The sequence below is a fragment of the Streptopelia decaocto genome, assembly GCF_964273445.1.
Source record: "Streptopelia decaocto genome assembly, chromosome: 12".
NCBI lineage: Eukaryota > Metazoa > Chordata > Aves > Columbiformes > Columbidae > Streptopelia > Streptopelia decaocto.
The window spans coordinates 14,987,316-15,013,788 of NC_138667.1; the positions used below are offsets into that span (position 1 = coordinate 14,987,316).

A 26,473-nucleotide genomic window follows, 5' to 3' on the forward strand; every position below is an offset into this window, starting at 1 on the left:
ATGACCTTCCATTTTCAAAGGACTGAAGTAACCTAGTAATACTGTAGGCAAAACATGACAATGAATTTTATCCCCTCCATCCAACTGCTATTTAGTCCAAAACTGAAAGAAAATAAAATCAAGACCTGGCGTCCCTATAACAAAATACATAGAGATTTACCTGAGCAGGGAGCTGGAGGTTCAGCACACAGATGATGGGTCTGATGCTGCCAGTTGTGCATGTGCAGTCCAACTTTCCCGCTGCTCTTGGGGACCTGCACTGGGCTGTGGGGCTCACACCAATTTCCCATGGTGTCTGCTTCCTACTTGGATTAGTTCCTGAAATGCATCTCACCGCCAGCGTATGACATACAGAATCACGTGATGAGCTGCAGAGATTCGCTCGAGCAGCTCGGATGAGTCACAGAGCTGGAGACACAGCAATTTTCTGCTACATCCCCATTCCCTCCCTGTGCGGGACAGCAGGTGCTCCCAAATGCTGGCAAATGGGCCCAAACAAGGAGGACGCACTGGTATGAACAAGAGTACAGGCATTTCGAAAAATGGCCTAAAATCTGGATTTATTAAGGTACTTAAACCTTCTCTACTCACCACCCCAGCAAGATCAGGCCACCCATCAGTGGAGCCCAGCACCTGGACACTCCACATCCCAGCCGTTCTCTGGGCTCAGACCACCCAGCACAGCCCAGAACAACCTATCACTCCCGCAGAAGTGCCAAAACACTCACCTGTGCTGCAGAAAGAGTGTCAGACCCATATCGAACATCTCTGCTCCACACCCCCCTGCATTTCCAGCTCTGGGCACATCCTAGAAAGGAGACGTGGACATTTCTGAATGCACGATGCAGAGATGCCTTTAGGCAGCCAGCTTCTATTTTCCACAATGACCTGGAAAGAATAGTTTATCTCTTACCCTTAAACTAAATTCATGGGAGTAAAATATCTAAATACCATTACTGCTCTAAGCTTAACAGCAGATTTTTAAGAGATTTAAATGCCTAGAAATGCAGAGACCTTCCCAAAAAGGGGGAAAAGCACATAAGTGCCAAACTGCCGCCAACTATACTGTAGCCCTGCCCATCAAAGCTAACTGGGCAAACTCAGACCCTCAGAAACAAGCAGGCACCAAATAGAAATATTTGTTCCATTTGTTCCAGTCAGGAAAAAGTTAGGAGCTTGATGGACTCAGATCAGGCAAGGGAAACACAGAGCATTCAAGGGAAATGCCCCAAATAGCCTAAAGCAAATGATGTGTATACCCCCCGCCCCAAAATGCCCATCTGCACAGAAAGCAAATACTTTCATCCACCTGGTCCAGCTTGCTCAGGCAACACATGAAGAGAATTCTACCAACTACATGAGTAAGCACTCACCGGGGTGAGTCATGGCCCTTAATTTATTCCTCATCAATGGTGGGGATGATCGCAGTGCAGAAATACATGCTTCAAGGAAAATTCCTAGGCGTGAGGTAAAAACCTCAGTATTAATTACGTTAGCGATAAATGAGCTAAATTATGACCTAGCTGAGCAAAACACTTTTGTAAACCAAGGCTTTGAATATTGTGTAGTTTGCATGTTTAACAGGACCAGGCTTTCATCATGGAGTGGAGAAGGAGAGCAAATAACCCATTGATTTTAAGGCCCATTTAGGAAAAGAATTGCCTATACAGATCTGATCACCATGCATTACTTTGTAACATCTAATACCCTGGGCACAAAATAATGCTGAGACATGCAAATTACAAAGCCATTTTTATCCTGAGAGGGGTTGTGCCTCTGCCTGCGAGTGTGGTATGGAGGCTGTTTGGGGTTTTGGACTTAAAGAAAAGTCAGGAGGGACTCCGAGAAAATGTTCTTCCACACGGCTCTAGTTACCCTGAGCTCTGCCTTCTGCATCCACCCACTCAGCTGCTCGGCCCTTCGTGGGAATTCACTTATGCACGTGATTAAGCAAAGTTCAGAAGGTGATCTGCCCAAAGTTAAGTCCCACTGATAATTCAATAATTCTTAACTCTTGTTGCCTTTTTCCATCACTCTTCAGCAAACACGAGTTTTCCTGGGCTTAAAACTTCCCAACAGGAGGGAATGTGAGCACACATTGCGCTTTCCAGAGCACACATGGACAGAGGCAACATTTCATTTGCAAATTTCAAACTGCTTCAGAAAGATCACCCAAATGCAAAGAATTATCAATTTCACAGCAGCATCAAGCATCAACATATTAAAACTCAATTTGATAGGATGTGCAGCATCTCCAGCCTTCTCAGGCCACATCTCTATCACAAGTCTTACGCTGCCTGCACTCAAATGACTCCCCCAAAGTTATCTGTGCTGTAATACGGTTGCAGGAGCTGCAGCTGCTCTCACACTGCCTGCACACCACTGGTCCTCATCCTCTGCTGAGTGGAGCATTTTAAGAAAGTTCCCATGGAGGTAAAGGAAAGTTTAGTAATGAGTGAGAGGTCTGGGGATAAACCACACTCCTCCTCAACTAGCCAGAGCCCACACCACAAGAAGGCTGTAGCAGAAACTGGGAAGTCACACTGCTGCCCGCACACAACAGCCTGACTCCACTTGTCCACCACACAGTCCAAGTGCAGTACATGGACAGGACAGTCAACAGGATCAGGAAAACAGCCATCCCACCCCAAAAATGTGCCCTCTCCCCCATGGGGCATACACATCCCCCAGGATTACACTCCTTGGGATGGAGGGGCCCAAGCTGGTAGGGTCTAAAGTACATGCAAACCCCGTGGGTGGCTTTGTTGACAGAGCTTCAGAGATGCACAGCAGGGACCATCAGACAGCCCTGTCACACCTGAATCAGGTTAGCAGGGAACATGGCTGTCATTCACAGAGGTGGAAATATTGTGCATTTATTCCCACCAGTGTTTTCCTGAGGCTCCTATAAACACTGGGATTACTGGACAAAGTAATTGGAGGTAACCCCCACTTCTGTCCCCTTCAGCATGACCACTCACATCGGTACCCCGGTCCCACCCATGCGATCTTGTCTTACATGACGTGGATGCACAAGGCAGCCTGTCTCCCTCGTACTCAGCATATCCCAAAACCTCAAGACCAGCTCCTCCAAAACAAAGACACCAGCCACAAGCCCAGCAAACCCACGCATGCAGATCCCAGTACATAAGCCCCACCATTTGGTGACTGTTCAGATGGCTGAAATGGAAGCTACTGGTTTCTAAAGTCCTCTGGAAAGTTGGCACACACTGATGCTTGATCCTGCTGCCTGCAGCACATGCCCTGGGCAGCAGTGGTGAGGGGACCCCGAGTCCTGGAGGGTCACCCCTGAGCTCAGACCCACTTGGGCTGCTTTTAATAACAAGGCAGGAAATGCTCTGTGGCTTTGCACTAGATCCTCGCCTGCCACCAAGTTGCTTACTGCAATATGCAGCATCGTTATGCTCTGTGCAAATACACAGCTTCTAGCTTACAGCAGTTTGGGAAAAACTGCAGGGAAATCAGGAATACAGAAGTTCATGGTCATGGGACGTTCAAACAGTTAAAGAACAAGGCTGTCTCGAAAACAACTCGGTTTTTAGATGTCAGGGGGTACAGATGAAACATAACATCAAATACACATGTGAATATGGGCGCCCGTTTATTCCAGCCCCCTTGCCTAATTCAGAGCTCGACTCTTGCACATTTTACCTAACACACAGATTTCTCCTGGCTGTTCTGCATACGGTACTTGGGGTCTCTCTGCTCTGCATACGGTGCTAATGCAGAGAGCAGCACAGCCACAACCCTTGCCGCTGTGCCCGAGGAGCAGCAAGTGACAAACCCAGCGCAGAAAACCGGGGCCGACCCACGGCCGGGCTGTGTCCCCGGCAGCGCCAAAAGCGCATCCCTGCGCAGCGAACCGCGCTGGGGAAACGAAGGAAACAACCAGGGAAAGGTTTTGACTGATGCACAGCAGCAGCAGGGCCGTGCGTGGAGACAGTGGCAGGGCCACGCACCGCAGGAGTGCGGCGTTTCCCCTGATCCTATAGCCAGGTATAAATTTCACCGTTGGTTTTTTTCCGTTCGTTTGTTATGATGGGTTTTTTTGGTTTGGTTTAATTTACCTTCCAAACACCTCCCCTCGATCCGTGTTTTCTAGCGCATATTTGTGGCTGGTGAACGATACCAGTCGAGCAGCTGCACGGTCCCAGCACCCCCATCACGCAGGGTATGACAGGATTTGGCCCTGCCTTTGGACCCGCACAACCTTCCCCGACAAACCAAATCCCGGCTACCACCTGAGCCTGTGCTCCGCTACCGCTGAGACAAGGACTAGCTAAGGAAATATTTTCTTAATCCCTCACCGTGAGTGACTGACCGCCCCTAAAATGTCCTTTGCCGTAACCGGGCAGGCGGAACAGCGAACCCAGGACCGGGAACGCCTTTGAACTTCTGCAGACCCACGGTGACTGGGACTGTGGGAGAGGCAGAGCCCACCTCCCCCGGACAGGGGATGCTCCGGGTCCTGGCCGGGGGAAACCCGCCGGGATCTTCGCGGGTTTCTAAAAAAAGTAATTTTTGCAGCTTCCCCCCTTTCTGGAGGACCGGTCACCCGGACCCGCAAAACTATGGGAGTTTGTTGTGAAAAATATCCGCCCCGTACCCAGGTTGTTAAAGCAGCTCCGGGGCTGGCGAGCGCCCGGGGTAGCAGCGCCCGGCAGGGCACGGCCACGGCCACACGCCGGCCGGCTGTCCCCGCAGCAAAGGCAGCGAAAACGAAAATCACCGTCTGGCTGCCGGGAGGCGTTTCGGTACCACGGGGCTGGGGTGGAAAAATTCCCGGCGATCGGCGGGGCCTTTCTCCAGCCACGCCGCCGGTCCCGGGAAGCGGCGGGCCCCGCAAAACCCGCCCGGCCACTCGCTCGCTCCTATACGCAGCGGTTCCAACCGTGTCCCAAACCTGCGGCTGTTCCTGCCGCTTCCCCCGGCAGAGCGACCGGCAGCACCGCGTACACCTGCCCCCGGGTGCGCTGCCAGAGCCCCGCTCCGAGCCCGCCCGCCGCCGCCCCCGCTCCCCAGCCCGGTTCCCGTTCACCCCGCCGCTCCCGATCCCGGCCGGCTCTTCACCTCCGTGTCCGCTGAACGACCGCGGCTGCTTCTCGGCTGGTGTCCGCCCCGCAGCGACCCGGCCCCGGGCTCGGCTTTTCTCCGGCGCGGCGTCAGGCAGGGAGCGGAGAGGCGTTTTTAAAGAAAACGTTTATTTACACGTCTTAGCAAGTACAAAGTATTATACATGGTCTGTGTCAACCCCAAATCTTCTTTATTATGAAACATAAGGCGCTTTCTCTAGAGTCGGTGGCGAAAGGAGAGGGCGCAGGGGCTGTTTCAGTGCGCTAAAGCTCATCGGCTAGAAAGGTGAGGACAAAACCGAGTGTGTGTTGCTTGAAAGGAGCCCTTATTACTACGGTGAATCAATTATAGCTGACATTAACTTCACCTGGGACAGCTGGAAGCTACTGTTTTTCAGCTTAATAGGGTTTCCTAAGCTAATGAGTCATCACCGGCTCCACTGAGTCCCCTCCGCTAAGTGATAGGTAGGTATTTTTTTCTAACTATCCTCAGAACAGGAAAAAAAAATAGCCTTTTGTTCCAAAGCCAACACAAAATACCTATGTTCAGATTTCGATATAAATAATCGAGGTTTTATATAATTCCATATTAATAGTGCCCAAAATCTCGATGCATAAATAAATTAAATTATTAACACTTCTTACAAAAAGTGACATATTTCCCTTCCTAGTGGAACATCGACACGAATATACAAGCGGAGCGCGGGGCCCCGCCACGGCAGCGCCCGGTGGCTCCGCTCCGAGCCGGCACCGGGGAAGAGCCGCCGCGGCCCCGGCCCGGCCCGAGCCCCGGCCCCGCGGGCGCCGCTCGCCGCCTCCGCGCCCGCCCCGTCTGGGCTGAGCCGCGGCCCCGGAGGCGGGGGGAGCCGCCAGCCGAGCTCCGCGGGCGAGTCCGCTGCGTGCCCGGGCTGCCGGGCTCAGACGAGGGAAGTGACCGGGGGGATCTTGGCGCTCTCCTCCTCCCAAGGCTGCAGGTTCTGCAGCGCGAATAGCGACGAGTTGTGCAGGCACAGCGGGTCGGGCTGGATCGATTCGTTCAGAGACTTCTGGAAGGCGTCGTGCTGCAGCTGCAGCATCAGCCGGCTCGCCTGCTGCCGCTCGGCCTCCCGCTCCTCCGCCGTCTGCCGCCTGCCGAGGGACACGCTCAGCCCGCGCCCCGGGACGCCCCGGGATGCTCCGCCCGGGGCTCCGCGGGAAGCGGCCGCTTCAGTGGCGGGGGCGCGACCGCGGGAATCCGGCTGCCGCCGGACGCGGGAGCGCCGTGCTGTGCGGCCGGTGCGGCTCCGGCGGGCAGCGGGGCAGCGGCGCCGCTTCTACCGGGGCCGGGCAGCGCCGGGCGGCCTGTAACGGAGGGATTCCGGGCGGCGGAAGACGCCTGGAAACCCTCTGTTTCCCAATATTCCCGTTTCCGAACATTCCCCGATTTTCCCAATGATTCCTCGTTTTTTTTTCGAATAATTCCCCGTTTTTCGAATTAACCCTCGTTTTTACGAATAATCCCCCGTTTTCCGAATGGGGGACTATAAAAAAGGAGAAAAATAAATAACAATAATTATAATATTCTAAAAATAAAAATTCACCCCCAACCGTTCGCTGCCGGCAGCCGGCGAGGGGGGTTGTGCGGGTGCGTTCCCGTCCGAACCCGGGGCTTCCCGTGGGCGGCGGGCGGGGAACTCCGCCGGGGGCGGCGGCGGGACGGGGCGGCCCCGGGGGCGCGGGACTCACCGCCACTTGGTGCGCCGGTTCTGGAACCAGGTCTTCACCTGGGCGTCCGTCATCTTGAGGGACTTGGCGAGGGCAGCGCGCTCGGCCGAGGCCAGGTACTTCTGTCGGTGGAAGCGCTTCTCCAGCTCGCAGATCTGCACCCGGGAGAAGGACGTCCGCGGCTTCTTGCGCTTCGGCGGGGTCCGGTTCTGGTAGGGATGCCCGATCCGCCGTGTCACCGTGAAGGGCGTCAGCGCCGCCGCCGCTGCCCGGGTGGGAAGCACAGGGGTCAGCCCCACGCCCGCTCAGTGCCGGCCGCCCCCCCGGGGCCGCAGCTTTGCCCGACGGCCGCCCGCCGCCCCCCGAAGGGACCGTGTCTCCCCGAGGTCCGGCTTCCATATTTCGCCGAACGGATGCGGAGGCGAGCGGGGCCCGGCCGCCCCCCCGCCAGCCCCGGGCCGGCCGCGCTATCCACGCCAGGAGGAGAGCGATTTTTTCGGATCGCTGCGAGCGCGGGGGGGGGAAACATCCAGCGGGGCGCCTGTGTTTTTATTCTTATTATTATCACTACTATTATTTCGTTTCCTAATTTTTGTTCGCCTCTCCGTTCGTTGCCGGGGGAGGTTGGGGGCGCGGCGCGGCTCGCCTGCCCCGCCCCGGCGCCTTACCTGTGAACCTGTCCTTGACGAAGCGCCTGCTGCTCTCCATCCAGGGGAAGTTGAGGCTGCCCAGGCTTGGCACGGCGGGCATGGCCGGGATGGCGCTGGAGATGGGCGGCGGCACGGCCCCGGGGATGGGCCTGTGCGCCGGCACCCGGATCACGCCGGCCGGGGCCAGGCTGAGGTTCACACTGTAAGATCCCGAGTCCTCGAAGGGCGCGGCGATGGCCGGGAAGGGGGCCGGCAGGGCCGCGTAGGGCGCGCCGCCGCGGCCGCCGCCGCCGGGGCCGCCCAGGAAGGTCGCGCCGTCGGGGCCCCGGGGGGGCGGCGGGGGAGCGCTGTCCTGCTCGGGGCTGTTGAGGATCTGGTCGATGCCGAAGCTGATGGGCTCGTGCTGGTGCTGGCCCTGCGCGCCCGCCGGCGGCTCCATGCTCCTCCACCGCGCGCCCCTCCGCGCCCGCTATAAAGGCGCGTCCGCTCCGCCGCGCTCCGCGGCCCGGCCGGCCCCGCCGTGCGCCGCGCGGAAACTTTGCGGAGCGCGCGCCGCCCCGGCAGCCGCCCCGTCATCTCCTCGGGGCCCGCCGCGCGCCCCGCGCCGCGTGCGCCCCCGCCGCCGCCATTGGCCGCCGCCGCCCAGCCTCTGCGCTCCCATTGGCTCCCGCCGCCCGGCACCGGCCTCGCGCCCGGGCGCGGGGGGCCCCGCCGCCGCCGCGGTGACATCACTGGGGCGCACGAACAATGGGGCCGCGCGCGGCGGGCGGGGCGGCGCGAGGGGAGGGAGCGGGAGGGGCCGGTCCGCACGTCGGGGGCTCCGTCCCGCTCCCGCCCCTGCCCGCCCGCCCGAGCCGCGACCCCCGACGGCTGCTCCGCGGTGCTCCCGGTCCCGCACCGGCTGGGGCCCCGCGCCCCGCGGCCGCCCCGGGCACCGCTCGAATGGCGAGGCCGAGCGGCCGCCCCGACGGCAGTGCCCTCGGCTGGGCCGGGGGGACCCCGGTGCGCCCCGGGGCCAGATTCCGTTTGGGCTCCATTGGCGCCCAGGCAGCGGGAGCCCGGCGCGGCCGCACAGCGAGTTTGCAGACGCTCCCTAACGTCCAAATTGGACTAAAGGCGTTAAAAATTAAATAACGTTCAGTCCCATTTACTTAGTTTCCTTCTTATAAAGGGAAATGAAAACAGGGAATAGAATTTCCCTGTTAATAGAATGTAATGGCATTTGATCGGCACCTGGCAGGGCGATCCCGGGATGCCGGAGCGGTGACAGGAGGGACGTGATTAGTTTTTAAACCTTAGGATTCAATTACCGCAACGCGCCGATTCGTTCCAACGGCAGCGAACGCGGCCCGACCTGCCGAGCCACCGGCGCTGCCGCCCGGAGCCCGTCCGGCGGCGGACGGCACCGGCACCGGCAGCGGCCCCGGCCCCGCTCCCCGCTGGCTCTTTCTCCGCCGCCTCGGCCCCGCGGCGAAAGGTTTGTGGGGCCGGGGGTGCCGTTCCCGTCCCCTCCTGGCCCGCGGGCTCCGGTTCGGCGCTGGCCCCGACGGCCGCTGCAGAGCTACCGGCTGAAGTTTCCCGGCGCGGCGCGGGGGGCGCCGGCCCCGACAGAGGCGCGTCCCTGCCGGCGGCCGTCGGGGGGGCTTCCCCGCTTCACCGCATGGAGGCACGGTCATTAACACGGCTATTAAACACCCACCCCCGGAGGGGAACCGCCCGGTGCCACCCGCAGCCCCGGGCAGCGTAATCGGATTGTTCCCGCTCGGTGCGGCGGGTGCGAGCGGGGCCGCCATCAGCCGGGGCTCCCCCGGAGCGGAGATAATCGGATTGACACGGTCCCGGCAAGATGGTGCGGGACCGCCCGGCGCCACCGGGAACGGACCAGCCCTCGGGGTTCCGCTCCGGCCGGCCCGGCGGGGAGGGCGGGGAGGCGACGGGGCGGGGAGAAAAGGAGAGAGGAAAAAAAAGGAGAAAAAAAAAAGGCAACCGGGGGAGGATAAATAAATAAATAAAGTGACACCCAGTCCTGAATCAGGGCAGGCTTTGTTAGAGAAAATTGCAGCTTGATCTGCATAATGGGAACTCGGGCTGCCCAAGGCTATCTTTTTATTGCATGTGTGTCTGCTGTTATCAATTTTGTGAACGATTTCACAGGGAGCCTGGCAGACTTGAGCTGGAATAATATGCAAAGATGAGCTTTGAATAATGAATGATGTGCTTTTAAACCAATTCCAAAGTGTCTGTGATAGTACAATATGAAAAGGGGTGGTAAGTAATAGTATATTTAAAAGGCGCTAGTATGTTTTTATTACTATATTTAAAAAGATATCTATATTATTTTTGTGAAATGGATAATATATCACAGAGTCTTTGATAATCAGCTAAACAATACATTTTTCTTTGGGAAAACTCTCCTGGTTTTACACAGTTAAATATAGAGTATCAGCGTACAGCTTTGTAACGCTCGGCTACCTTATTAAATATTAACTCTATTTTAATATTAGCTTTTAAATTTAATATGTTGACGTTCTGCAGTTTTACTTTAATTATGTTTTATAATTAATAACTCGGGACGTATGGTATCCTTAAATGCAGCTCTCCCGCAGCCACCCCGTCTCCCTCACCCCTCCGCGGGCTGGGGGCGCGCAGCTCCGCGCAGCCCCGCGGCAGCGCTCCGCTCCCAAAAACCGCCTCCGCTTTACCAAGCGCCGTTTGTCGTGGCTCCGCGCCGGGCTCCGCTCCCGCCTCCCCGAGACCCACCGTCCGTTCGGAGCGGAGCTGCGGCCCCGACGGCGCGGCCCGGCCCCAGGGATCCCCGCAGCGCCCGGGGCCGGGTGGTGCCTGCTGGGGTGACTGTGCTGCGGGGGTGAATGTACCCACCCAAACGTGGCTGCTTTGTGCCGCCGGGGAGCCAGACCCAGCTCAGGACTGGCTCTGTTGGGGGGAAGTGGATCCCCTGGCCAGGCAGGGGGCATCCACAACGTGTCCCCACTGCAGCTGGGTGCAAAGAGCTCTGCACCTGTCTGGCCTCTAGCCAGGCCCCAGGCAGGGTACCGCACAGCCTTGGCATGGCATGGCACAGCATGATCTTTGCACAGTACAGCACAGCACACCATGGCACGGCCTTTGCACTGCATGGTGTGACAACCAGCCTGCAAGTGCCCAGCGGCAAGAAACTGGCTGCAGGGTCACCTCTAACCCAGGCACAGGGGGACTGAATGGGTGCAGCACCAGCAGGACAGTGTCCAGCAGGGTTGGGGTGCCCAGTTGCAACCCCATGGCCAGGCAGCCCCACAGCAGCAGTGGGGCAGCCATGTGAGCAGGGGGAGGCTGGGAAGGGAGGGCTGCTCTGGAGTGAGAGGTGAGACGTCATCATTCCCTGTAAAACTCAGCCAGCACATTGTACAAGTATTAACAGAGATGTATGGCTGAGCACACGGCATGGGCAGGAAGAAGCGCAGTGCGGCTACGCTGTGGCACAGCTCCTTTGGCCACGGTGGGGAGCGTGGCTGGGGTGACTATGCCGAGCTGGGGTGGTGCAGTGGTGCGGGTCCATAGAGCGCTGCACACAGCCACCTGCGAAGGCACAGGGGGACCTAGTTAAGAGAGGGGAAAAAAGTCATTAACTCTTTGCAAGAGGAGTGACCACCTCCCTGGCACCACTGGGGAGAAGGGACCCCTGCCCACTTTGTCACTGCATGCAGAAAAGCTGCATCCATCTCACCCATCCCCAAAACCTAGAGCTGTGCCCAGGCCTGGCTGCCATGGGGGGACATGGAGGGGGACATGGCACAGCACTGTCACTGGGTTTAGTTATGGTGTGCACATGCACCCTTCAGCCCTGGGAATGTCTTTGGTCTCAAAACACGGAAGGCTCCAAAGGGAGAGTGTCCTCGCAGGACCTGCCACGTTTCTGACAGTAGCTAATGCCACCATTGAGCTTTTCAAGTGTTTCTTGTAGAATGAGATAATAAAAACACGCAATGACACACTGACCCAACCCCAAGAGTCTCTGCTTTCCAAGAGTGAGGTAGCTCCAGCATCCTCTTCCACTGCAGCACCAGACATTTCCTATCTGCATTTGGAGCGGGTTTGCCCATGGTGACCCCATCTGTGCCACCACCATGTGCTCCTGCACACCGCATACACCTGCACACATGGCCAGGCCCTCGGCTACACCACAAAGGGAAAGAAATGGAGCTTGAGCCGCCGCAGCCATGGAAAGCAGAGGAGTCACAGGGATGGTCCCTCTTCTGGGCATGTCCCAGAGCCAGAGGAAACAAAATCCCCATAGGGAGGATGTTGGCAGCGCCAGGTGGTTGTTTAGTGCCCAGGGCTTGGGTGGATGGGGAGGTGGCATGGGCTGGTGGGTCACAGCATGCAGAGGGTCTTCAGATCCTTCCTACCAAGGGACCGGGAGGTTCCCCGAGGACAAGCACAATACATGGGAGCAAGGACAAGTGGTCCCTGTTAGGACTAGACCCAGCACTAAGCAGCTGCAGACCAAACAGAAAAGGTCCATCCCCCCAACCCCATCATCGTGCCATCACCATGGGCCCAGTGATGGATGGCACAATGGGGGCCCAGAGTAGCTCACACATTTAGATCTGGCTGCACCCCCAGAGGGTCCCATGCCACCCCCTAGGGATGGGCTCAGCCCCACGGGCTGGGGTGATGCGCAGCTCTGACTGTCACACAGCATCCCCCAATGCAGCTCAGCTGCTCTGCTGTAAAGTAGCCTCAGTTAAATGTTTACCATCAAAATTTAGCATGGGCCAAATGATCCATTCCACCTTTTTTTCCTTTAATGTTTACCATTAATTATTTTTAAAATGAGGCATTTTTTTCTAAGGTGAGAGAGACAGGTCTCTGGGCATGAGACCAAGAGAAACCACTGCAAGGCTTCTCCAGCCTTTTCAAACCAGTAGGCAGCGTTTTATAATAACGGGCCGTTAATTGATGGTGCATTACTGCGCAGCTCCTCCCGCGCTGCCTGGCACAGCCGCTCGAGAGCGGGGCCGCAGCCTGATGGATGCGCTCGCACGAAACCCAGGGGCAGGGAAGCCCGTTCGGATGCTCGGTGGGGCTGGAGCAGCTGCTGTGAGGCTGCACGGAGGCTGGCGGGTGGGTAATACCCCCCTGTGCCCGGAGCTGGGGAACTTCCACCCTGCAGACTGCGAATAGCCATGCAGCTCACAGGTGCTGTGTGCACGGCGTGGCTGGAGGTGTAGAGGTGTGAGTGCTGTGAGCACACTTGGTCATGGTGGTGCCTGACAAGTGTCCCCATTGTCCCTGGGGCTGCAGCACTTGCAGTGCCCACAGACCCTCATCCCAGAGATGGCAGCGGCAGTGAACTCACCTGGGACAACGCTGTGGAAATCCAGGGTCTGCAGCGAGGCCGGGCAGGTGAGGAGCTGGATTACACCCGAAACCGCTGGGCACGGGCTTCTCCCAGTGCTGCTCACCTGCTGTGCTGGAGCTTTGGTCCAGCTGAGCACCAGCCCTTGTACCACCTTGAGGAGCTCCATGGAGCATTCGCCAGTGTGCTGCATCGGCTCAGCCGCTGTTCTGCGTTTCCAGCTCTGCTCTCTGCCCCTTCCCCAACCCTTGGGCTGTGCATGCCCTGGACTGCCCACCACAGCACGTTGTTCTGCACGTCTGGGGCTCCAGAAGCTCTGATTCCTTTGAAAGCATTGGGGTTTGGGACCGATGATGGTTGCAGTGACCCTCACCTGAGGTGCTGTGTGCCAGCTGGAAGCAGGGCTTGAAGGAAAAGGGGTTTGCTCAGTGTCTGACCCACAGCTCGGGTCTCCAGCAGTGTATTCGTGCTGCCTCGCTGGCCATTGCACTGCTACGAATAAATCTTCTTTCTTTAAAGGATGCTTAAAGACTGTGTCAGCTCTCACATATCAAACTCCGCTGTTATCCTCACACCCTCCTTTAACACACAGGAATTCCCAGGCTGGGAACCAGTCTCTGTCCTCATCAGCTGGGAATTCTCATGAGCCCAAGTGCGCTACAACCTGTGGCCACTGCCAGAGCCCAGCGCAGGGCTGCAGGAGGCACCGGCAGCTGCGGGGACGTACCAGCCCCTAAACGCATCACCCGTTGCTTCAGGTTTTGTCTCTTCCCTTAGGGTGAAGGGAACAGTGATATCTTGCTGCGTGAGAAAGCAGCAGCAGATGCTGAGATGTTTTTGCTGCAGCTCCTGGCTTTGGCAGTGGATCTCGGGTTGGGCAAGGCCAGCCCCGTTCTCCGCAGCCTTCACTAGATGGATATTGCTGCATAAACCCAACACAGTTTTAAGCATTTAGCACACCACTGGTTACTTACAATTCATGTGGATGTCAGCACCACAGAGAACACTAAGAAGTTGTTCCTCAGCTGTAGCCCTGTCAGCAGCATCCTTTCAGGGCTGGTGGGGTGATGCTGGTCTTCTGGCTGGAGAGGGACATGGGTGTTCTGCATCCTGGCATGGAGGAGGTGATGGTTGAAAACAGTTTATGCACTGGCCTCACCACCACATCCCAGTGATGGAAAGGGACCCCGTTACGAGCCGGTCGGGGTGTTGTCCCCATGGCCGTCTGTTCGCCGGCAGGCAGCTCGCTCCCTGGGAGCAATGCCGGGCTCGGGCACTCAGCTCCCAGCGCTCAGCAGAGCGCAGCAGCAGTTTTGTCACCCACAAGGGTTAAATCAGCTGCTCTTTTTCCGAGACAAGAGCCCTGGTGCTGCGGAGTCTAAAGGTCATTCCCCTCTGCCCCTTCCTTTGGGCTCGGGAGGCTGCACCCCCGGCTGCAGCTGGGACAGCTTCACCCCACTGCAGGCGGGAGAGGGAGCTGAGCCACCCCCATCGGCCCTTTCTCCATCAGCCAAGCTGTGTTATTCCCTGTCCCCCTCCACGGAGGAGCTGGAGGTGCCAGCCCTGTGAGTGGGGGCTGAGCACGGACACCAAAAAGCCTCCTTGTCCCCTGTGTCTCGGTGAAGCGGATGGAAACAGCTAAATGCTATTCCTAGATCCAATAGTTAAAGGTGGCTCGAAGCCTCTGACAGATGAAGGTGCCTTAGTTTCAGTTCGTGTTTCAAAGCACACCTTTGTGAGGTTCGTAACCCTAACTGTTATATTAGAAAAGCTGAAACTTTGCTCTCGTTCAGAATCTATGCACTGGTCCATGAGACTGGATGAGATGGGGAGGGTACGAGGGAAGCGCTGGGAAAGGAAAGAGAACACAGAGGGTGACAGGCAGAGGGGGTTCAGTTTCTTTCTGCTGATAAAAATCAGGCTGTAGTGAAGCCGATGGGGAATGTCCCGGTACTGGGGACAGACCCTGAGAGATGCAAAGACACCTGGTGTCCCCCAGCAGCAGCGCCAGCCCCAGCTCGGAGAAGGCTGGGAGGTACTGCAGGTCTGCGCGTAAACCGGGGAAAGCAGCCGGTGTTTCAACGTGCCTGCCTTCCCTCTTTTATTTTATATACCAACACGCAGCTGCTGCCAGATTTTTCCACTAAATATGACTTTTGCTGGGCAAATCACATTAGGATGGATGCCGCAGGTATCCATTAAGGTTTATTTATCGTGATACTGTTTGGATCTCACGCTTATAAATAACTTATGTTATGGCTTTTGTTTGTAGAAATGTAACTTACATATTTTATTATGCTTTCTGTAAACCTCAAAAAGAATGTTGTCAAAGAAGCGCCTCTTAACAGCAGCCTAAACTACAGTACATAAAATCTACACTAACATTATTTTTTAATACAGCAAGGAAGCGTGTTATCCCTCTACGGTTTGAAAGGTTTGCTGTCATCATAAACTCGTACTACAATAAAACATTAACAAGTGTAAGGAATTATTTTGTAAGGTGTGCATATACCGGTGGCTGAGTTTCTCCAAAGCTGCATAACGCAAGCAGGGCAGGGTGTTAAAAGTTTAATGTTTTCCCCAAAGCTGCCTTTGCCCGCTCCAGCAGGCAGAGCCGGACCTGCGCAGGCTGCGCTGGGGACGGTTTGCTCTCCCTCGCGGAGGGGCAGACACTTACCTGTAACAATGCTTATGTACAATGTCATCTGGGGCAGAATCAGATCGCATTGTTTGCATCGTCATTCAGGCTCGTATTGGTTTCTTGAGATGAAATCACTCGTGGGCCAAGTGGCATCTCCTTGCTGATGTTTCCTTTCCCACTGTTGCCACTTTTCTTTTTAAATGGAAAAAAAACCAACCCCCTTAAGGCAATTATATCTTTAAAAAAAGAGCATAAGGCCTTACACGCGCTTTGTAAACAAGAGATTCTGGGCTGTACCCCCTTCGACAGTGCCCTTTTAAAAAGCTGACAGTAAAGACTGTCAACAAATAATCTGGAGTCATAAAACACACTCTCTGTTTGCTCTGCCATCCATTTCCTAACCTAAAAGCAAGCCTATTTACACCACTAGCTACTCTAAATAAGTTCCTGTTGTCTACTGTCAACCAAGGTTGAAACACTGCTAAAATACTGGGGTTTGCCCAGTTTGTGAGATGCTCTGTAGAACCGCACTGGCACATCGTAACAAGGCATGTGTTGGAACGGAAATTTCAGAATGTACTCGAGCGCTGTGGGGAGTCAGCAGCCATGTATCAAAGCTGTCTTGAAGTCCGAGTGCCGAGCTGCGAGGACACACACGTCCTCTCCTGCTCCATGTGCCAAAGCCCCGCACGCAGCAGAGCAGCCGATGGCACCAGCAAATGGGCTGGTTTGAGAGCACACACTGATAGTTTGGAACCACTATTTCCACCACATGACAAAGCAAACAGTCACAGAACCCACGAGCTTTCACCTGAGTCATTAACGCTACCGCATGGAGGTGAAGGGTTTATACATCCAGTGAGGAGGTGGCACCCACCTCAGCACAGAGCATCAGTAAGGACACAGAGAAACCTCTGCCCGGGTCCCAAACCCCTGCCTGGGTCCCAAACCCCTGCCCAGGTTACAAACCTTTGCCCAGGTCCCAGCCACCAGCGACCTACATGCGTCTCCAACAGTTGAGTTCCGCAGCTTTTACGATCTGACTCAGCAGCACAAATTCCAGTTTCCCTTAAGGACTAAAATGGAGAGCGAATGGCTGCACTAATTCACACACGTTGGATGCGTTGGTAAGGATCACACGCTTTCCGCAAAGTTTACAAACCTCAGCACATGATCCCTGTGAGGAACACCCCGAATCTGCAGCACTTCAGTTGCCTCGATTATTTTCTCAAGTGCTCAGCACTCTTGGAAATCAGAGCCTTTGGCTGCAGATTAAATACTTGCTCCAGGTGAGCTTAAACGTCAACAGAAAACTGCTTAATAAAGTCACTTCCTTTCAGGTTTATTTCCTGCAATTTAAAAATGTGCAGAAAAGAGTTGCAAAGAAAAAAACAACTGGAAAAAAGCTCTAAGAAACATGGGTATGAACTCTTCCTCCCTGTTGGTCACAAATAAAAATTCCCATTCTTATATGAACAGTATTGAAATACTAGTAAATATGCAAATGTGAGCTAGGACGAAAACCACATAAATCAATTATTTACACAAGAAAAAAGAAAAAAATAACCCATTTCAAAAGTAATACCAATAGTTTGCACATAGTGGCTTTTCTACATTCCAAACTAATTGGCTTATTGCTTAAAAAGTTCTAGTTTTTGTCAGATCTTGCTTCAATTAATTTCTGTACTTCCTGCGCCAACACAGCACCTCCTGCCCATCCCGGAATGGTGGTAATTGCTCCCCACAAAACCAGAGCATGAGCTTCAGACTGGAGGAGGATTTTGTTCTGGAACAAACCAAACTGAACAATCTCTGAGAGGTGGAGACAAAACTGCTGAATTTGCTGTTTCGATGCAGCGTTCATCTTCATTGTGCCACACGACGTTTAAATATGGACCATAACTCTCTGTAACTATCTGCTTTCTTTTTTGTAGTGGTGGATAGATTTTTTTCTTTTTATGCATTGTCTTAACTTTATTTTCTTCTGTGTGTTTTATTTTTTCTCATTGTCCAAAGACCCGGAAAACGTGTACTTGTGAAATTAAAATATTATCAGTTCTTCATTAATGCTTGTTCCATCAGCTCTTATGTTATTATGTACAATATTCTAAATTTCCTTGCTATACTTACAGCCCAAAATGCTCATTTTTAGTTTTCTACTTTGTTGTCCATGCTGTCATTAACTGCCAGTGCTGAAAAGAAATATATAACATTTTGTAGAAAAATAGTAATTTTATTATTTCAAAACCACATCATATAAAATTTGTACTGGCTTTCATCTCATTTTCAAACAAGTAAGACCTCAGTCAGAGTGAGCTTGGAGTTCTTCATTCATGAGATATTATTTACTATTATGTATAAAACTGAGAATCATTAAGTGATACAAGCTTAGAAGGAATGCATATTTATTTTGTTCTTTGGTTAAGTACTGCTTCTACACCATTTTAGAAAGATAAAATAACAAGATAACAAATTTTGGTAAGAAAAGCTGAAAAAACATTCTTCAAACTAAGGCTCATTTCCCATTGCCTTTGCCGTTATAAATCCTCACATTTAGACCAGAGATTAAAAAAGGCAGAAGACATCTTAAAAAAATAGTTTTCACAAGGGTCAAAAATCTAACAATATAAGAGGGTCCCCAAACTCTGAGCGTTGGTTTGTTAGTGTTGCCAAAGTCATCGTCAGCTCATGGCGTCTGAAGTGCCGGGATCCGAGGCCCCTTCGCCGTGCAGAGCTTCGGCCACGTCTCTTCGGAACACTGACATGTTCTGAGTGAACCTGGGTGAAAGAGAACCCAGACGTCTGCTTAAAGGAGAACTGATACCGAGAGATGTATTTCAGAAATCACTGAAAAGGATAACTACTAAGTTGAGAGAAAAACAGAGGAAAACTCCCAAACAAAATCACTAGGTGCCCACAAAACCCAGTCCTGTAAAATAACAAACAGCATATCAACGTGTGCGGGTGGCATCACCAACTCAGCCCACCGACAGCGTGAAATATTTTAAAAGTCAGCTGGGAAATGTATGCAATGAGAAACCTTTCCATCTCCCGTGCCTCGGGTGCTGCAGGCCAGGGCTCTTTGGGATGTGTCCAGATGGCCCCAATGCCGGGCTCCCCCAGCCCTGCGTCCCCCTCTGGAGCGGTGTCAGAGTTCAGCCTGGCTCGGTGACAGCGGCACCACCACCCATCTGGCACAGAAGGAACTCGCAACAATATTCCCCAACCGTTCTCTGCTGGCGGGTGAAGGACGTGACGTCCGGCCGGTGGCATCACACCCGAGATCAAATGACAACCCTGACTCAGCTTGTACCACAGCCCAAATCTTGTCCACTGCCTCAGTTTGTCCTCACCTGAAGAGCTTAATTACCATTTGTCACATCTCATGCATTGATTTAAAAAAACCCAAAACAAAACATAACCCCAAAATCACATAAAAAATGACCTGAAATGTCAGAAACATGTATTGCACGCTGCATTGAGGGTTTTTCAAATGTTCTTTTGCTTGTTGCCTCAATGCTCTTCACTTTGATTGTGTCAGACTTTGCTGGCTCGCTATAGAGAAGTTAATAAAGTTTCCCAAAGAACGGCTCCTCAGGGCTCGTTCCTGCACAGGGCTGGTGGGCAGGGGCTTGCAAAACCCATGGGATCTCCAAAGGGCTCTTTGCAGGACCAGAGGCAACAACCCTTCCCGATTGTCTCCACCGTACAGTACTTCATGGGTATGTGCGGTAAACTGGGGCTTGCAGTGTGTGCAAACACAGGATGCAATTATGAGTTCGTTCTTTATTCTATTCATAATTTTTTTGCGTCTGTGTTTATTTCCTTACTAATGGAAATTGATTTCTGCTCAATTTTAAACAATCACAGTTAAAAGAATCCTCCTGTTCCAAAGAATAAGTCTGAGGATTACAAATAAGGAGGTAAAAAGGGAAACCCCCCCCCAACCCCCTGCGCCCAGGCTGCTTGCAGAACAAGGCAGCTCACAGAAACCTCACAGCAAAGTACGTTCTTCTCAGAAAACAATGTTATCTTAGGGGCTTCTTGCCTTCAAGACACATAAATAGGGAACTAAAAAATTATTAAAAGAACGAGTTTTACTCTGTTTTTTATTTTTTTCTTTTTTTTTCTAAGATCTTGAGTCAAACGTCTCCCCTTGACATTTACAGCAATAAGGTCAGACTACGTCCTCCAGCCCACCGCTGCCAGCTCAGTTTCTCTGTTTGAACAGACATTCTCCTGCTTCCCAGTAGCTCCCTGCCTTTTTCCCAAGTTTTCTGCTGATCCATAATACAAGTCCATCTGATTTATTAGCACCATGGATGTGATCCCTGTGCTTCTCTGGGTTTGCTTCCAAACTCCCCTGCCTCTGGCAATCACCCTGTTAGGCCATAGGGAACTTATACATGTAGAACCAAAATTTCATAGGAAAGTGAAACAAAACAGTGGAGACCATAATTAATGCAAAACTAATTAAGAATTAAACAACTTCAATGACATTTTCAGACAACAAACAGAGACTAAGAGAAATAGAATCAGCAAATGGTTTTAGCCATCACTTCTCTCCAAGGCTATTTCCAGTTTGTTTCAAGCTTTCCAGGACAGTTCCACAGTCTCAATTTAGCTTGTGTTGCTCAACTTCCAAGGTTTGCTTTGGTTGAATAAGGCACACGGAAGGGAAAATGCAGCTAGCTAGTAATAAAACATCAGCATGAACATTACATACAGACAAACTTGACATTTCTTTTGTGAAGACTTCTATTCTCTTCTTCAAATGAGGCCAAGATTGAGAAAATTTGTGAAAAATCTTGCCTCATTTATCTACAGCATGGAAGTGGCCCCACCAGATCCCTTCTCATTCTGGCATTTCACAAGCAGCTGCACAACCCCACCAGCAGCAAGCAAAGGTTCTGTCAGATCAACAGCAGCGCTGGAGGCTGCAGTGAGTGTTTTATCAGAGGGGTTTCAGGTTGGAAAAAGGAATCTCTGTGGCTCACTTGCTGAAACGAGGCAGTTTTTCCCAAGTGAAAAAGCAGCAGCTGCAGCCTGGCACACCTTGACTTTGGGACTATATTAGGAAATACATTTCTGACCAAGAAAATAGATAATTATCAAATGTTCAGGCTCTGTTAGGTGTAGGGATGAATTATTTGATAGGATATTTTCTTCCTTTCAAAAGGAAATGCAGTTTAAAGCTATTTTCTTCCAGTTAAAGTTTCCGTTTGCCTTTCATTCTTTCAGCTTACTTATGTGTTACGAACGTACCTGTCTCTGTTCTTTACCAGAAGGTTTTGCTCGACTCCTTCCATGAGGTTCCTGAAGCACTGGTCCAGGACTTCACGTTTGTTGTCAGGCTGGCTGCTTATCAAGGTTGCCCTTAGTTCACTGAAGTACTAGCAAAGCAAAGTGGAAAAATATTAAAAATGAGGTTTGGAAATTTAAACTAGTTAAAAAAGAACTTTTTATCACCTTAGAAAAAACTAGGTTTAGTCTAGGAATACTGACCAGGAGGGGACGTCCAGGGCTATCCACTACCCTACTACTACAGCCAAGCAAGTCACATAATCCTGTTTAGTCTTATTATATTCGCTGTGTCAGTCAAAGTCTCATGGCCTTGGGCGTAAGCACATCCATGCTATAAGCACTGATATATACAATTATTCAGAGGAGAATGAACCATCCTGATGAACCTGTGCCCAAGTACCTGTCAGAGTTTCTGAGCAGTCTGATATTGCAGTCAAGAATAATATTGCTGGTATTCCCCAAATTTCAGGTGTATAACTTGTTTAAAGGTAGGATGAAAATCAGTTTTCAGTATGCAAAATTTAGTAGACTTTTGAAGCTAATAAAACTTGTAGGGTGTCATATGGAGTGTCAGAAAGCACGGAAGTCTATGATCTGTTTGCTAGATCTTTTAAAGATGTTTAACAGGTTTAAAGCTGTTTAAACCTTAAACAAATCTCAAATTAAACACACAACTTTTCCAGCAAAACTACAGCTCTCCTGCACAGATAAAAAAAATGGGATAACTAAAGAAAATGTAGTAAAACCACAGCACTCTACCGCTAAGCCCTGACAACTCAACGGGATTATAGGAAGCGTTTGTTTGGCAAATTACCTGCCCTCATCCCGGTTCCTCTCAAACCAGAAACATCCTGTGTTGCACGTCTCTGGTGACCGCTCCAGCAGGACTTGCAGCGGAGGCACCAGCTGATCAAATAGCTGGCGCCCAAACTACTTCGGAACTCTAAACTGGAAATCACCTGGAGCTGGTGTGAAAGATGCATTATCTGCCTGCAGCAAACACTTTCCCAGCAGCCCCGTCTCGAGGTGACAAATGCAGAGTTCAATGTAGAGAAGGCCACAACCCCGAGATCTTGTCCAGTGACATAAGTTGTTTATAGAAAAGAGGCATTCCAAGAACTACTTCAGTCAAGCCCATAATGGGAAGTATTTGCAGCATCCTGGGGTAACAGCGAGGAAGAACATCCCTGCTGGCCGCTACTGCGACAGCATCCCCTGAAGCCTCTCTCCTGCCACCGGCGTTTCCACATGAAGGAGCCGTTCTCAGCCCTGGGGTCTCCATGGCTTCTCTGCACTAACATCACCTTTTGCCTGTGTACTCCAAGCCACCTGCATTTCACATTGAGCTGAGACCATCTCAAAAGATCCGGCATTGCTTTGGGGTGGACTCTGAGTACGATGCTCATTTTGACGTAATTACCCCTATGGGTGCAAGCACGTCTAAATCCCAATTGCCCTAAGTCCCCAGGTAAACCTGATGCCTTATTTTGAGATGAATCACGGGCAAGTAAGATCTCATTAAAACAAAAGAAATAGTGAACAAGCAGTAACACATGATAAATGTGTGTTTGCTGTCTCAGGAACTGTAGAGACAGAGACCCTACCTCAAATAAAGGAACCCATTTCCAATAAACGAACCAGCGGTGCACTGAAATGAGCCAAGAAAAGATGACTTTTATAGCCAAAATAAGTGTGTGTCCTACTTTTTCCAAATGTAAAATAAATAACCTTGATGCAAAAGGGGCAATACAAATATTGTAAATTCTATTTCCTGTTCTCCACCCTTCCAAAATAAATGTAAGACTTGTTTGTAAGTAAAGGTGCTTGTACATATCCATGTCTGCTAAGCAAAACACATAATCATTAGAAGTAGTCTAATTTCAGTAAAAAGAATATTCTGCCAGTCACAAATTTATTCCTTATGATTTACAGCTCCACGGTTTTATCTTCAAGTGAAATATTTAATTTCTTCTTATACTGAAGCATCAAACCCCCATAATTAATATGTAGTCAGGCTAATACTTAAACGCTATAAATCAGAAGCATTATATAAACAAAAGTGTCGTCCTGAACAAGATTGGGAATGCACAAAACTACTTATTTCCCACTTTTATAATGATGCAGTGACTCAGAGCAGATAGAAAATGATTAGTTTTCCTTCCAAAGTAGGAAATATTGCTTCCATCTGTAAAGTATAATATTGTGATGTCATAAAGTTTTCCTAAACACTGAATTTGCCCTTATTCCCTCTCAATCATTTTAAAAGAACTGCTCTCTCTTATAGAGCTTGGATTTAAATCACAATAACACACCAAGAAGATGAATGACAGTGCTATTGGATATGGCTAAAATTGGATCCTTCAGCACAGGTGAATGATGAGACAGCGCTTCTCTTCCTGATATATTTTCTTCTTCTATTAGTTTCCTTCCATAGCTGGGATTTCAGTTTGAATTTTAATGTATGCAGTTGCTGCTAATCTTAGTGTCTTATTTTTTTTCCAGCACCCTCTTATTGTATAGACAATTCATTCTCCAAAGCAGTAATACACTGAGGCTTGTGACTGCCCAAGAGATAAAGCAATTCAGAATAAAGTTAGAGCTGGCTCTGAAGTATGGCGAATACAACAGGTCACTATTCCAGAAACAATGCCTTGCTGTACAAAAAATGCACACATTTAGATCAACTCACATCCATTTACTCAGATGGTTTCCATTTCAGACAATATTGTCTCTATTAAGTCACCAGGGAAACATGATGGGTATATCCAAATTCATAGTTTCAGATTTTATTGAAAGGACAAATTGCAGAGTATTTCCTGGTTTAGAGAATCTGCCACAGATGCACACGATCCAAATTGCAATCAATGCGAGTACTTAAGCGTAAGCGCTCAGATAATACCCCCCAAAGCTAGTTGTTCCTGCGAAACCTTTCAGAAAAAGAAATTGGTTAACTATTTTTCTAGGAAGCAATTTTTCTGATGTGATTTCCACAGTGTTCTTGTTTCATATTTCTACCTAAAAGCCAGATGAACTTGCATAACTTCTATTCCCGCTTAATTCTGGAAAAGCGAAGACACAGAATTTATGAAAAAAAGGTTAATTATATACTTGCATGATCTAAGGCTGGGTGTAAAAGTTGGGGTAAAGGTTTGAGAGGATTTTTCAGCAAAATGAAGCCATTCATCCACTGTGAACGAATCTGTAAAATGCCCATACAGTACAGGAGCTGAAGGGGAATTTGAAGGGCAATAGGTAACTTGGTTCTATGTAAAATAATTATTTCATCTATTTGAGAACCAGAAGAGTGGATCTGGTGGAGTTTCTTAAATACTCACCTTCTCATTGAGAAGTATCAGTCCAAGCAGCGGTCTTGACACAGACCATGGGTTTCTGCAGTCTTCAAAAATGATGGTGTTGAGTAGGATCGACATCATCTGAAAGAAAATTCAGACCGCTTACAAGAATATGGATACTATTGTTATACTGTGTGATGTTGTGAGAAGGAAAAATTAATGAAACCTTTGCTAACCATGCTGAAATCACTGAGATTTCATATATGAGCGTGGTATTACAAAAGTCATTCTTCCCAACAAATATTCAATAACCAAAACTACCAGGTGAAGAAAGTTAAAGAAAATGAATGTCAGAGCTCAGCTCTAAAGACAAAGTTGAAGTTAAAACAAATATGAATTGAGATTTAGGGCTGCGCTAATTTAAGGTACAGGCTTTACTACAGGGATTTGCCCCATTGTCACACTACATCTAGGAGAGCAACACACGTGTGACCAGTAATCTCAATTAGTTTCAGATTAATCCCTAGCTTCTCTTCAAGCTTCTCCTTTTCTCACATCTACGTTTCTTCATGCACGACACTGCAAGGCATCTGAAGGCCGCACTACCTATTTCAATGAAGACAACCCTAATTAGAGCAACAAGTTGATAAATCCATACCATCTCCAACACAGTTGCAAGTCCAGCCTCTGATTTGAGACATCTTACTTTATTTCTGCGACCTACTTTATGGAGCTCTAGAGCAGTCATAAAGCTACTTCATCAACTTTATAAAGCACCGAGATCTATCAGCTCATACAATTAAGTTCTACTGGCACCCAAAGTGAAGGTACATAATTCACTTTGCTCATGGGCTGGCATGTAACCAGAGCCTTCAGCTACTGCCACGTGGAATGTTCTCCCTCAGAGAATCCGCTCTTGCCGTGCTCCTGTACCCTCTGGTGTGCATCGCTAGGAAGGGTAGGACTTATTTACGGATTGGCACAACTTTTGTAAAAAGAAATTACAAAATAACTACAGAATCCATTTAAAGATAAAATGCTCTAAGATATCCTTGAGATATGTTAGTCCAAAATGCCAAAGGCCACAACATATATGAACCTAAAAACATTACTCAGAGATTAAGCAGAGTGAAAATTTGTAAAATGTCACCAGTAAATAGTTTGACTCACATTTATAAAATATCTACACCCTAAAACCAAACATAGAGGAAGTAGAAAATCATTAAATCCTTTCTTCTAGGCCAATGAGCAGCTACGAGCAGGGTCTCCAGAGAGCTGCCACACTGCAAACCAGCCTGTAATAACTGACCAAGGCCAAGTCAAACAGCATGTTTCGCTAAATGAAAAAGATGAATCCTAGCACTACAAATCACCTGGAACAGAGATATCCACAAATTATTTGAGCTTTCAAGTTACGAACATGTGGTCTGGCATGGGAAAAGTCAATTCTTCACCTGACTTTACAGTTTATGTATCAGGCAAACTGCTTTCCATTACTCACAGGGCAAAACCAGTTCTATACTGCTTTAGAACTAAAGCAAACAATTCAAACCCTCTGCACAAGCAGTAATAGGGGCTTGTTTTCCAAATATGAATAATAATGGCAATTTCTTATAATTAATTAATCTTCAGGTTTCAATCTTTGTAGCTTGTAACAAAGCCAGCTGTAGGATGGAAGCATTTTTAAAGTGATTAAATAAAAAAAAACTCAAGCTGTGATTTAGTCAGAGGAGCATGACTAACATACCCATATATATTAGCAAAAGTGCTGTGCATGTAGAAAGACTTTCAGTGTGATGCTTAATCTAAAAAGGGCCTGCTCAGAGACAAGTTCACAACTGATGCAAAGTGGCACCTCTTCAAACTCTGGCTTACCAAACAACTCCTCAGCACGTGTCGAGCCCAGAATTGTTACTGAATTTCAAATGAACTGCAGAGCAAAAAATATGGAAGAAGACCAAAATGTCCAAAATTCACCTGGGAAACACTTATTTGTCTCTGTGCATAAGTAGTACAGACAGTACTGAATAAGCAAGGAATATGATGAATGTCACAATTCATAAAAAAAAGCCAATATAAAGCAACTTACATAACAGTAACTATTAATTGTGTGTTCTGATATTGGCCAACCAGGACATGAAACATTGAAAACCTCCCTCCCACTTCCAAGCTTTTCCTCTGACAAGATCCTACTGTCAAACATTTTTAATTCCACATCTGACTCTAAGGATTAATGAAAGACAACCCTTTTAGAAATCATTAGCCGCGCAGGGAACAGCACTGCATTCAGGAGTTAGCTACATCTCATACCTGGACATGTGAATGTTTGTCTTCTTCATGGACCAACCCATTCCTTTCAATTAAACTAGTTACACCACCATCAAGAGCTACTGCTTCACACAAGGTTGCCTCTGTTTAAAGAAACTGCT

General features: G+C 50.2%; 2 protein-coding genes across 2 annotated transcripts in view; both read right to left on the reverse strand.

Moving 5' to 3' along the window:
• Positions 1 to 6,010: 6,010 nt before the first annotated feature.
• On the reverse strand, positions 6,011 to 7,904 carry TLX3 (T cell leukemia homeobox 3; the record flags this gene model as incomplete). Its single annotated transcript, XM_082063448.1, has 3 exons — positions 7,466 to 7,904; positions 6,819 to 7,062; positions 6,011 to 6,221 (listed from the first exon to the last, which is right to left on the reverse strand). Exons 1-3 carry the CDS (start codon positions 7,884 to 7,886, stop codon positions 6,011 to 6,013), a joined length of 876 nt encoding a protein of 291 aa, XP_081919574.1. The 5' UTR covers positions 7,887 to 7,904.
• An 8,970-nt stretch (positions 7,905 to 16,874) lies between these two features.
• RANBP17 (RAN binding protein 17) overlaps positions 16,875 to 26,473 on the reverse strand; it is a 148,275-nt gene continuing 138,676 nt past the window's right edge. The window contains exons 26-28 of the mRNA XM_082063400.1: positions 24,087 to 24,185; positions 20,713 to 20,840; positions 16,875 to 18,225 (exon numbers count right to left, since the gene is read on the reverse strand). Of these exons, the coding sequence (XP_081919526.1) occupies positions 18,129 to 18,225; positions 20,713 to 20,840; positions 24,087 to 24,185 (324 nt within the window). The 3' untranslated portion in view covers positions 16,875 to 18,128. The remainder of the gene's footprint in view (positions 18,226 to 20,712; positions 20,841 to 24,086; positions 24,186 to 26,473) is intronic.